The sequence below is a fragment of the Cololabis saira genome, chromosome 14, assembly GCF_033807715.1.
Source record: "Cololabis saira isolate AMF1-May2022 chromosome 14, fColSai1.1, whole genome shotgun sequence".
Lineage (NCBI taxonomy): Eukaryota > Metazoa > Chordata > Actinopteri > Beloniformes > Belonidae > Cololabis > Cololabis saira.
Window position 1 is genome coordinate 1479385 of NC_084600.1, and position 12227 is coordinate 1491611.

The 12227-nt window shown below is 41.2% G+C and overlaps 1 protein-coding gene across 2 annotated transcripts in view; it reads right to left on the reverse strand.

The window, feature by feature from the left end:
* LOC133459448 (stAR-related lipid transfer protein 13-like) overlaps window positions 1-12227 on the reverse strand; it is a 53744-nt gene that overhangs the window by 25897 nt on the left and 15620 nt on the right. The window contains exons 1-2 of one of the 2 annotated variants that reach the window (XM_061739384.1): window positions 4527-5268; window positions 2339-2410 (exon numbers count right to left, since the gene is read on the reverse strand). In XM_061739384.1, coding sequence (XP_061595368.1) covers window positions 2339-2410; window positions 4527-4539 — 85 coding nt within the window. In that variant the 5' untranslated portion in view covers window positions 4540-5268. Of the gene's footprint in view, window positions 1-2338; window positions 2411-4526; window positions 5269-12227 lie in introns of those variants that run through there. The other variant, XM_061739383.1, reaches the window with a different exon arrangement.

The window sequence follows — 12227 nt, forward strand, 5'->3', positions numbered from 1 at the left end:
GTCATTATCAGAACAATAACTTGTTATTTGACAATTTTCACCTGTTTCAAGTAGATTTTCACTTAAAATAAGTAGAAAAATCTGCCAGTGGAACAAGATTTTTTTGCTTGTAATGAGAAGATAAATCTTGTTCCACTGCCTACTTATTTCAAGTGAAAATTTACTTGAAACAGGTGAAAATTGTCAAATAACAAGTTATTTTTCTGGTAATGACTCTTGTTTTAAGTGTAATGAGATTTTTTTGACTAAAAATGAGACATTTTAACTAGAAATAAGACAAATATTCTTGGTAAGATTTTGAGTTTTTGCAGTGATCTATCGGTTTTGATCGGAGTTCTCAAAATAATATTTCAAAGCGGGCCGATCTGATGACATTTACAACAACAAACCGCCACCCGCGCATGCATTCCCACACCTCAGACCGAGGTAAATACAGTCCAAAGTCAGGACGACAGTCGTGTCAGTCGCTTCATGAGTGACATTTGGAGTTCTAGTGTGAAGAGTTTTACTTCACTCACAAGAGTTTCCTCACACGCGGCGGATACCGCTAAAGCTTTTACAAAGCTTAATAATACATAATTAATTTTTTATTTTAAGATTTAATTCCTTTCTCCACAGGAACACTAAGGTTTATAGTTAACAACTTTTATCAACTCGAAGAGAGTGAAATATCTGCTGTTGTCTGTGTTGGTGCACATGTTGTACATTATTATTACCACAGGAAAGCTTAAGCTACTAAACTACACCTATTCTTAGCAATCTCTTCTACCTCTACTTCATTCAAACATTTTAAACAGAAGCTAAGGACACATTTAATTGATCAGATTACATAATGATATTTCTAGATTTGTTATTTTTTCTATAATCATGTAGATACCATGAATTCTATTCATGCTGCTGTTTACTTGCTTTGTTTTTTTTTTAAACTGCAATCATGTATTCTGCATATTTTAAATCTTTGTACAATCTTTTTCTGTATTTTACATAGGACGAGGCCTCGTATAAGCCCCTTGGGCTTTTTGCCTCAGCCTAGCACATTACAAATCACTATTTTACATTTGTATGTTACTTGTTCTGTTTTTTATACTGTGCTGAATAAAATAAATTTAAAAATCTCTCTTTGTAAGCCGAGTCTAAGTCGTCTCTAAGAGTCTCTAGAGGGAAATATTGCACATTGCCTCAGCCTGAAATAAAACAGTGGTCAATTCATGATACTTTCTCATCTCCTAATCTTTATACCTAATAATACAATGTCAGTGTTGTGTACATGAGACAACAATATTGACGAATGTATGGATTTCACGCTGTGATCGGTGATCAGCAATATCGGGATCAGCAGATACTGATTTTGGAGATCGGTGATCGGTGATCGGCCCTCAAAATCCTGATCGGTGCATCTCTATTTAACACTGGCATTTGGAGTTTGACAAAGGGACACACACAACCAGATCTCAGCCCCTTAAAGCAACTTGGATCCCACAGAATTCCAAAATGACTGGAGTGTTTTATTTTTGTGATTCCAGACAGCAGGAATCATGTGCACCACAGAGTCCCACAGCCCCGCATCCCAACCTGACATTACTGGATCTCTCAACATTTCTGAGAACAGCACTGTGCGTGTGTGTGTGTGTGTGTGTGTGTGTGTGTGTGTGTGTGTGTGTGTGTGTGTGTGTGTGTGTGTGTGTGTGTGTGTGTGTGTGTGTGTGTGCATTGCTACAGAAGGACTGCAGGATTTTGAGAGTCTCTTCTTTGATTACTGGGGCCATTTCCTGTTTGTGCTCTGACTGTGTGAGACCTGATGATCATCACATGAGCACATGCCCGTAGGTTTGCATGATAAGAGAGGAGCAGGGCGAGAGAGGTGCGTGATGAATGGAAGAGAAAAACAAGAGTAGAAGGAAGAAAAGGTTTCCGAAAAGGAGACGGCAGGGAGGAAAGTGGCGGGTGTGTGCCGGAGTGCAAAGAGAAAGGTAGGAGAAAGAAAAGGGACGGAGAGAGAAGCTGTGAGAGTCCCAGCAGTGATAACAAGGCCTTTCCCATGACCCCTCCCTCTGGACAGGAACTGAAGCCTGGAAATAGAACACAGCGGCCCAGAAGATGGGGATGTGGAGATGGAGGGATGGCAGGAAGAGAGGAAGAAGAGCAGATGATGGAAAAATAAGACAGAGAGAGAAAATTAACTGAACTTGGAGAATAAACAAAAGGAGCCAATGGAAGGAGGAGGTTGTGTGAAGCAAGGCTGTGTGTGTGTGTGTGTGTGTGTGTGTGTGTGTGTGTGTGTGTGTGTGTGTGTGTGTGTGTGTGTGTGCGTGTGCGTGTGTGTGTGTGTGTGTGTTACCTTCGTACAGCTGAGCGTACTGAGGAAACCCTGCTGCCCTGAGCCAGTCACAAGCCTCCTTAGCCTCAATCTCTGTAAGACAAGAAGATGCAACAGACACGTTAGCACAACATCCACCTTTCTGTCGTATTAATGGGCTCTTTGATACGGCGTCTTTAGTGCAGCATTGAAACAACCGTTTTCCAAGATAAAATGGTTCTGATTGCGTGATTGGGACTCCTATGCAAACATTTGAAGTATACAAGGGAGGAACATCTCACGGATGTATTCCTCCTCTGGGAAATCTGGAATGATGAGCATGGAAAAGCTGGACATCAGAAATCAACAGTTTTATTTATATTCATTCATACAGGACTGTCTCAGAAAATTAAAATATTATGATTTTCTGTAATGCAATTACAAAAACTAAAATGTCATACATTCTGGATTCATTACAAATCAACTGAAATATTGCAAGCCTTTTATTATTTTAATATTGCTGATATTAGGCTTACAGCTTAAGAAAACTCAAATATCCTATCTCAAAAATCTTAATCCTAATCTTAAACTGTAAGCCATAATCAGCAATATTAAAATAATAAAAGGCATGCAATATTTCAGTTGATTTGTAATGAATCCAGAATGTATGACATTTTTGTTTTTTTAATTGCATTACAGAAAATAAAGAACTTTATCACAATATTCTAATTTTCTGAGACAGTCCTGTATTAAAGTTAAATGTTCTGATTTTTTTAGATTGCATTGATTTATGGATTATGGATATTGTGACTGCTATTTGTTGTTTTTCACTGTTGTAACACTGTTTCTGCTGCCCTCTTGGTCAGGTCATTCTTGGAAATGAGTTTTTTACCTGGTTAAATAAAATAATAAATAAAATATTGCAAGCCTTTTATTATTTTATTATTGCTGATTATGGTTTACAGTTTAAGATTAAGATTCCCAGAATATTCAAATTTTTTGAGATAGGATATTTGAGTTTTCTTAAGCTGTAAGCCATGATCAGCAATATCAAAATAATAAAAGGCTTCTGTTCTGTTTTTATAATTGCATTACAGAAAATCACAATATTCTAATTTTCTGAGACAGTCCTGTATATGTATATGTAATTGTATTTTATGTATAATTGTATTACATACTATATGACAATGTAAGGGGGGGCTGAACTTGATAAGCTTTGCTTCCTTCAGTTCCTTCTCGAACTTGCACTTCATCACAATGTGCTATTTTTCATCATTATATATACCATTTGTTTTATGTTTGTGTATGTTTGAGACAAATAAAAATCAAATCAAATCATCCACAGAGCGACACATGATCTTAAAGGCATAGGAAACACAGTTACTGACATATGCTGCCATCACAAGTGTCCACACAGATAAGCAGCAGTCACAGCTGTTTACGTGTAACGTTCCAACAACGTTACCACAACCATGAGGCGCTGCCGCCAGCGCCTCAAAATCAGACATTTTACGGGCTTTAGTTTTACTACTTTTTTCCGCTAGCATATGTATTGCTCACACTGCTGAACTGGCAGCCCAAGAACCGTGCATGTGTGTGTGCGTGCATACATCTAGTTTATGAGCAGACACTTATTAAAGCGCTATGCAGCCGTATTTTGTGCTGACAGACACTTCCCAACGGTCTGGTGCCAGGTCACACATGTCTGAATCAGCACGGTGGAGCTCTGAGACGTACACGCTGTGCAGACACGCAGGAATCACACTTCTCACTTCAATTATACCACTGTAAAGTGTAGAGAGCGCATTACAGGACAGATCTGAAGACTGAAGACTGTAAACCTCCAGACAGAGCTGTTAAACCTGCTGAGGCCTCGCTCATCCAGGTTCGTCATGTAGAGGTGCTGCTGTTAAACGGGGAAATGCACCACCGAAACACAGAGGACAAAGTTCAGCAGGGCAATAAAAATCCTCCATCTTCACCATCAGAGATGGGAACGCTCAGAGGAAATGACACTGTCACCACAATCCAGCAATTACATCCCTCTTCCAGCATTCTTAGAATAACTCCTCGCTCTAAATCACATATGAAGCAATACCAGGGCAGACTGCAAAAAAGAGAAAGTAAGTGTTTCTTTTTGAGGGGGATTTCTGAGAATAGACTGAAGAGAAAGAGAAATTCCACCGGCGAGAAGCAGTTCAAGCAAACAATTTCACCTTACAAAACTTACTGGAAGCTCTCATGGTGACGGGGATGATATAGGTTTATTTCTCCTTTCCTCAGACTGAAGGTTTCTCTCCATCCCTCGGCTCAAACCTTCGCCGTCGTGCAGCTTTTTCGTCAAGTGTGCGAAGGATTGGGTGCTCTCCTTCTCGCCGCCTCTCCGAGCCTTGTGTTTACAGCTCTGCCTCCCTCTCCCAGCCTGCCCCATGCAGCTTTTCTCTTCCCTCTAATTTTCCCCTCAACCTCCTCTCTTGCACTTTCATCTTTCTTAGGATCCACATACAATAACTCTCTATTTTTACAGCTCTCTCTGCCTCATGCTCAATTTGGATTTTTTTCTTTTCTTTTTTTTTCAGTTATGCATCTAATCTACCTCGTCTTTCTGTACCTTACACGTCATCCTTTTCTTCCCTTTACCTCAAATTCCTTGAAATAAAGACAATCCCTTCATTTTTTCACCCTCATCTTTCCCCTGCAGTCACTCTTCACCTTTCTTTCTCTTTCTTAAACTCTTATCTTTCCCACATCAAACAAAAATCCTGCTTTCATCCACGCATCCTCCCTGTTCTTCACAACAGCCCCCTCATCCTTCCTCCCACCGGGCTCCTACGGGAACGTCCACTTCTCCTTGGCGAGCACCAGAGCAGTTGGAGCAGTTGCCCCATGGCATCAGGGCAGGAAATGGCTCATTTCAGCTGGCGCTTGCATCAGCCAGACCCCGGAGGTTTGCAGGCCTGACAGCTGCTGGACACCGACTTCACGTCAGCCCAGAAGAAAAAAGGCCGGGCCTCGTGAGGAGACTGGGCCTCCGCTTGGTTGGCTGAGCAGAACAATGTGTGGGAGAGTCCTGGGTGCATTCACACACACACGTATGTACACGCAGCAAAGAACAGCCCAAATGTCGCCCCCGGTGACTCAGAGGAGACCGAAAAAAGATGAGACTGTCCGACGCGAGGGTGGGGAGCCGAGACCTCGTGGGAAAACCGCAGGGAGGAAGACATACCACAGCCAACGCTGATTATTTACTCACTGGGAGATTGTCAGATTGGTTTACTCTTTATTAGACAAGACAGGTTAAAATAAGAGTGCAAATGCAGATGGACAGTAGGAGTCACTGCAAGGGAAGGCAGCAGGAAATGATTAAGATTAGTATTAAGTGAGACATGAGCGCTTTCACTTAATTACTTTGAATTTGTTGACAATAACAAAAATGAAGAGTCGCCCTTTTGAGTGTAAGTTCACTCCAGAGCTGGTAGAGGAGCCAAAAATTGTACTCAAGTAAAAGTACTGTTACTTCAGAATAATATGACTCAACTGGAAGTAAAAAGTAGTAACCAAATAATTACTTGAGTAAAAGTAAAAAAGTACTAGGTGAAAAAACTACTCAAGTACTGAGTAACTGTTGAGTAACGTCTGATTTATTTTTTTAACACAACCATTCAAACAGACAAAAGTACAAAATAATCATCTTCAGGCAAATTAAATCAATAAAATAATAAAATAAATTAAAAGGAATAAAAAATAGCTTAAATTAAAATAATATTAAAGTAAATTCAAGCACTTTAATAAATAATGAAATAAATAAAATAATAACAGAATAAAAAAATAAATTAAGCACAAGTAGCACAAAATTTCAAGCCTTTGTACTTTTCTTTTTTAACCAGGCAGAACTAGAACAAACATGAACTCATAGAAACTCTGTGTGTGTTTGAGTCTGTGTAAATGTGACAAAACATGCAAAAACAAACATTTTTCCCAAAGAATCACCCAGTGATGTCATGAGATTGACGCGTACGCGGATAAAAGGGATAAAAGAAAAGTAACAGCTCAACGTAGCCTAATGTAGCGGAGTAAGAGGAACAGTTTCTTCTTCACAAATCTACTCAAGTAAAAGTACAAAGTATAGTGATTCAAAACTACTCCTAAAAGTACAACATTTCCCAAAACGTACTCAAGTAAATGTAACAGAGTAAATGTAACTCGTTACTACCCACCTCTGGTTAACTCTGGGTTTGTTATTTGCCTAACTTTAGTAGAAACTATGTATTTTAATCTCTTAACTGTGCATAGGTGAACATGTTCTGACTTTCTTTTTTTTCTTGCAATTTTAGTCCATCTTAATTTTGCTGCTTTTCTTTTCAAATTGTTTTTATTGTAGCACTTTGAGATTTGATTCAAATATAAAGTGCGTTATAGAGGAAATGTATTAATTTATGTATTATGTTCTGGGTGGCAGCAGTAACAGTATTTGATGTTAGCATGTACTTTGTACGTTTCAGCACTATTTGAAGGATTTAAATAACTCCAACACAATCCATGTTTCAGTGTGCAGGTCTCCAGACTTCCCTGTCATTGTTCAGCCCTCACCCAGCGCTGAGTCTGCAGCAGCAGCTGCACGTCCTCAGCAGGACAATCAACTCCTCCAACACTCCCATACATCCACAACAACACACTTGGATAAAGGAGCAGTCAATAACACTGCACTTCAGTTGTAGTTTTAGCTTTAAACAGAACCCAATAGCCTCTTCAGCGTACTCTTAAATTTAATACTTATGATTTTTTCTAAACCGCGCGAAGTTACACTGGTGATGGATAAGTCCTGAATGCAGGCATTGTGATGTACTGTAGAATTGTCAAATTGGTCTGATTCATCGTACAAATCGGCACGGATTACTTTTGTAATATTGTGTTTGACCCGGTACGTTTTGACCGTATAGAAATATAATTTGGAATGGTCCAAAAATTTGGAATGAGATTGATAGTGCTATAAAAGAGTCTGGATCTCTCTCAATTTTTAAAAAGAGATTAAAACAAAAATTGTTATTAAATTATGTCTCTTATTAAATTGTTTATGTACTAATACCTGATGTATTATTTTTATAAGAATATCTTTGTATCTAGGAAATCTAGGAAATCTGAGGAGGTCTCAGGGTTTTATTGTGTTTTTTTACGTTATAAGGTTATTATATGTATATGTGTTATATGTGTAATTTATAGCTGTTTCTCTGTGTAACTGGGCCCATTCATAAGCTACAGTAGCTTCTGGGGGGTCCCATTTTACAAACCAATTGATTGATTATTATCTGTATTTGTGTTTTTTAATTATTTGTAAATAAACTCTAAACCCAAACTCAAACTCAATTCTGGTCAGCTGTGTGAAATAAGACCTGGAAACAGGCATCGTGGTATAGAATTGTCAAATTGGTCTTGACTACAAGTGATGCATAAGTGATGAGCAAAAATGTAATTGGAAAATCTTCTTTTAAGTTAAAAAACCGTCAATGCATGTTATCAGCTTTGGACTTCTGGGCTGAGTCTGTTTGTATTCCTGCACCACTGCTCCTGGTGGAACAAAATCAGGAACTAAAGGAACCTCCTAAAGGTTTAAAGGTGCAGGACAAAACTGGTGACCCCCAAAGAATCAGTAGAAACAGCATCAGAAATACATTGTATACATTTGTATATATACCGTTTTTACAGTCTATTTTATTTTGTACTATTTTATTTTATACTTATTCTACTTTTTACTTACAAAACACCACTCCGTGCTGCTTTTAATTTCGTTTTATGCCCCGTAGCCTATAATGACAATAAAACATCTGAATCTGAAGCACTTTGAATTACCTTGTGTTGAATTGTGCTATACAAATAAACTTGCCTTGCCTTCAGTTGAGGGTTTGTGCACGTGTAGTGGTTTGAGTTGAATGAATAGTAAATGAGGGCATAAATATGTTGTAAGTAGGCCACCAGTGCCTCCTGTCCCTGTCATGAGGATATGTGACGACAGGCGGCCGGCCAGCAGCAGCACACGCATGTGCATGAGGGCGTGTGTGCTTGTGTGTTGGCAAATGAATTTGTGCATCCAAGTGTGGGACAAAGGGAGGTGTGAGGCAATTCCTTACATAACGAGGGTGCCAGCTGTGTTACATAATAACCCCGGTACAAGCACCCCGATGTCCTCACAGTTCCTTTATCTTTCTGGATGAAAGTTTGCCCTTTCTTTTCCTCTGGCTTTCATTTCCTGCCTTTTATCCTCAGCCGTTAACCTTGACTTTCTGACAGGCTTTCTTTTTTTTTTTTTTTTCGTGCGTGCGTGTGTGTTATGTCTGTCTACTACTGGGTCGCAGGGACCCTTAAGAGCCTCGCATGACATCATTTCCTGCTCTGAATTTCCCATGCGTCCAGAGCAGCATGTGAGCTCAGAACAGCAGCAGCAGGAAGCTCGTGGGCTGAACATGTCAGTGGGATTCTGCTGGGATCATTCCTAGGCCAAGAGCACTCATGGATATGAGCGGAACCGCAGAGCGGAACCAGAGAGCACAGTCACGTTTGCAAAAAAAAGAGACGGGAATATATTGATATATAAGATAAATGGCAATGATAAGGAACAGAGAAGCACTCGCGTACTAGACACACACACATGCTGCCTGGAGAGCAGCCATGTTCCCCACATATGCTAAAGCACTTAGTCCTTCATGTTTAATGGTCAGAAAAGTAGTGAAGAATACAGAGGAGGAGTGGTGGGAGAGGGGCAGAAGAGATATATGTTTGACCAGACTGGTGTGGCTCCTTTGTGATGATGTCCTGCCCTCAGCAATGTGCTGTAAAACAGAATCAATAATGGGATGAAATCAATGCCGGTTCGGACACAGAGCCTCCTACTGAACACTGCAGTCCAATATTCAACATGAGAGAAGTGGACATTTTGTTATGAATTTGCAGTTGGATGAAATGATTAGAAACATTGAGGGCTATGACGACTCCTCTCAGATTGAGATAGGATAAAACAGCAGTGTGAAGGTCACCAGGCTTTTTGCTAACAGCCAGGAGTGCCAGCTTTCCTCCAGCAGAGGGAGGTAAGGAGCAGAGCTGCAGCTCAGCATTCATATCAAATCAGATGATCACAAGGCTGAAGCAGCCTGGAAGGCTTTGCTTCTACATGCCACATGTTATTCCCTTTCTAATTTTCTTTTTTAGTCCGGACTGAGTCTTTTATTCTCAGCTGAGTGCAGTAAAGTTGCCTGTTCTGACAGGCAGTTGTGGTTTGGTAGCATGAGTGATCGGTAACTTTCTCTCTATCACACGACCTCACTGAGGATTGTCATGTAGTGCTTAAATAAAATATGAAGAGGCGACAGCTTTAGAGAAAGCCTGACTGAATGAGTGGAGAACCCTCTTGTAATGACAGGACACATCTTAAAGTAGAACATAACAGAATGAAAATCTTTTTAAAGGCTTGACAGTTATGTACAGGACTGTCTCAGAAAATTAGAATATTGTAATAAAGTTCTTTATTTTCTGTAATGCAATTAAAAAAACAAAAAAATGTCAGACATTCTGGATTAATTACAAATCAACTGAAATATTGCAAGCCTTTTATTATTTTAATATTGCTGATTATGGTTTGCAGTTTTGATTAAGATTCCCAGAATATTCTATTTTTTTTAGATAAGATATTTGAGTTTTCTTAAGCTGTAAGCCATGATCAGCAATATTAAAATAATAAAAGGCTTGCAATATTTCAGTTGATTTGTAATGAATCCAGAATGTATGACATTTTTGCATTACAGAAAATAAAGGACTTTATCACAATATTCTAATTTTCTGAGATAGTCCTGTAAAGACACCATATCAGCTCCATCTTGAAAAAATATTCTAATACTGATACCAGTGTCATATGAAAAAGAATTTCAGGCTAGATTTATTTATTCATTAAAAAATGAATGAATAAATTAACTAAAAGTAGAAGAAGCCTAAATATGCTGAGATCTCAAAAGTAAAGATGAGAAGAGGGTCACTGCCCTGTGACTGTTTTAGCTGATAGCTCCATAAGGTTATGCCTTTCTACTGTATGTGTACATTTTAACTGCAACTCCAAATAAAAGATTTAAAGATTAGGCAAACGCAAAACACAAAAAGGACAACCCTGAAAACTAACACCTAACTGCTGCTGCCACTTGCAAAATCCAAAGTATCAGCATAAACAGTTCATCACAATAGTTAAGTTGTTCTAACAAAAAGAAAAAGCAAACACAGACTTAACTTTCACAACTATGAACGTATCAATCCCACTTATCTCTCTCTCTCTTTCAATCATATATAAGGTAGAGCCTTATTTATTTCAGCAGGACAAAATGACATCCTGAACGAAGTCCAGGACTCAGCAGGAACAGAACTGCCACCCCCTTAATACATGAAACAAAAAATACAACACGAAACTTTCGAAAACACGGGCTGCTCGGTGGTGCAGTGGATTAAGAAAGCAGCTCATATACTGAGGCTACAGTCCTCCTGCAGCGGTCGCAGGTTTGAATCCCGGCCTGCGAACCTTTGCTGCATGTCATCCCCGATCTCTCTGTCTGCACTTGAATAAAGGGCCACTAGAACCAGTGGTGACATCCACTGCCAATCCAGGAAGCAGGAACACATGGAGGCCTCACGTCAAGCACTGGAAATCTGCAACAGAAACCACAAACAAAACACAAAACCGACACGGAGCCGACCAAAACACGAGCAGCAATCGACCCAAATCTCAAGATCCGAACACGGTCTGAGCTAAGCTACCGCTACCGCTAACTAACCCCAAAACTACAGAGCAAGCATGCAGGTGAACAAGCCAGTGTACATGTCTATGTGTGTGTGTGTGTGTATGTATATGATCATGCGTGTGTGTGTGTGTGTGTGTGTGTGTGTGTGTGTGTGTGTGTGTGTGTGTGTGTGTGTGTGTGTGTGTGTGTGTGTGTGTGTGTGTGTGTGTGTAATAATCTTATCAAAGCTCCACCTGAAGTGTATCTATAGTGGGGGAGGGGGGGGAGCAACCCCGCCACCTGCAAAACCAGGGGCCGACCAGGAAGAACCCGGAACCCAGGCCACCAGCAACCCCACAGAGGGGAGAAGAGGGCGGGATGAAACCCACCGCCTGCGAGCCCCCCCCGGCGGCGGCCAAGGGGGCCCGCGGGCAGGGCCCCCACGACACGGGAAGAAGCAGCCCGAGATCCCGCAGCGGCGGACCGCGACCCAGGCAATCCCCGGCCACCCGGTCCGGGCCGGACACGTGGCCAGGAGGCCCTCACCCTTCAGGCCAACGACCCCCACCCGGCAGGGGGCCAGCCTGCCCGGAGAGACAGAGCCGCCCCGGCCGCCGACGCGGGCAGGAGCACCCGTCCCCCACGAAAGTGGCCCTCCAAGACCAGAGGGGCGCCCCGCCGCGGAGGCAGCGGGGGGGACCGGAGACGGTCCCGGAGAGAGGGAACCCCCCAACAGGGCGACACCCGCGCGGGCCCGACAACGGAGGGCCCCAGACCCAGGCATCCCATTCATTCATCCATTCACCTATCCGATATCTATAATAATAATAATAATATAATATACTAACCATAATAATGATGATAACAATATGGCGTGTGTGTGGGTGTGTCAGAGAGAGGGAAAGGAAGGTGAAAGGAGACAAGGGTGCGTTGGTGAAAGATGTGAGGAGTGGAAGCTGAACAAGTGATGCCGTCAACGAGCACGGGCAGAAACTTGCTGTCTGACCTACATTCCTGTCATATCTGCACTTCACACGTCCAATATTTGAATCGTGGACTAATTCATCATCGACGGGGCAGCACGCCGACAACAAGACTTGACACGTTCCTGTTCTTTCTGCATATCAATCATACGGCGTGTTATCTTGGATACCGTAATAACACGGAGCAGCAGATGTGTC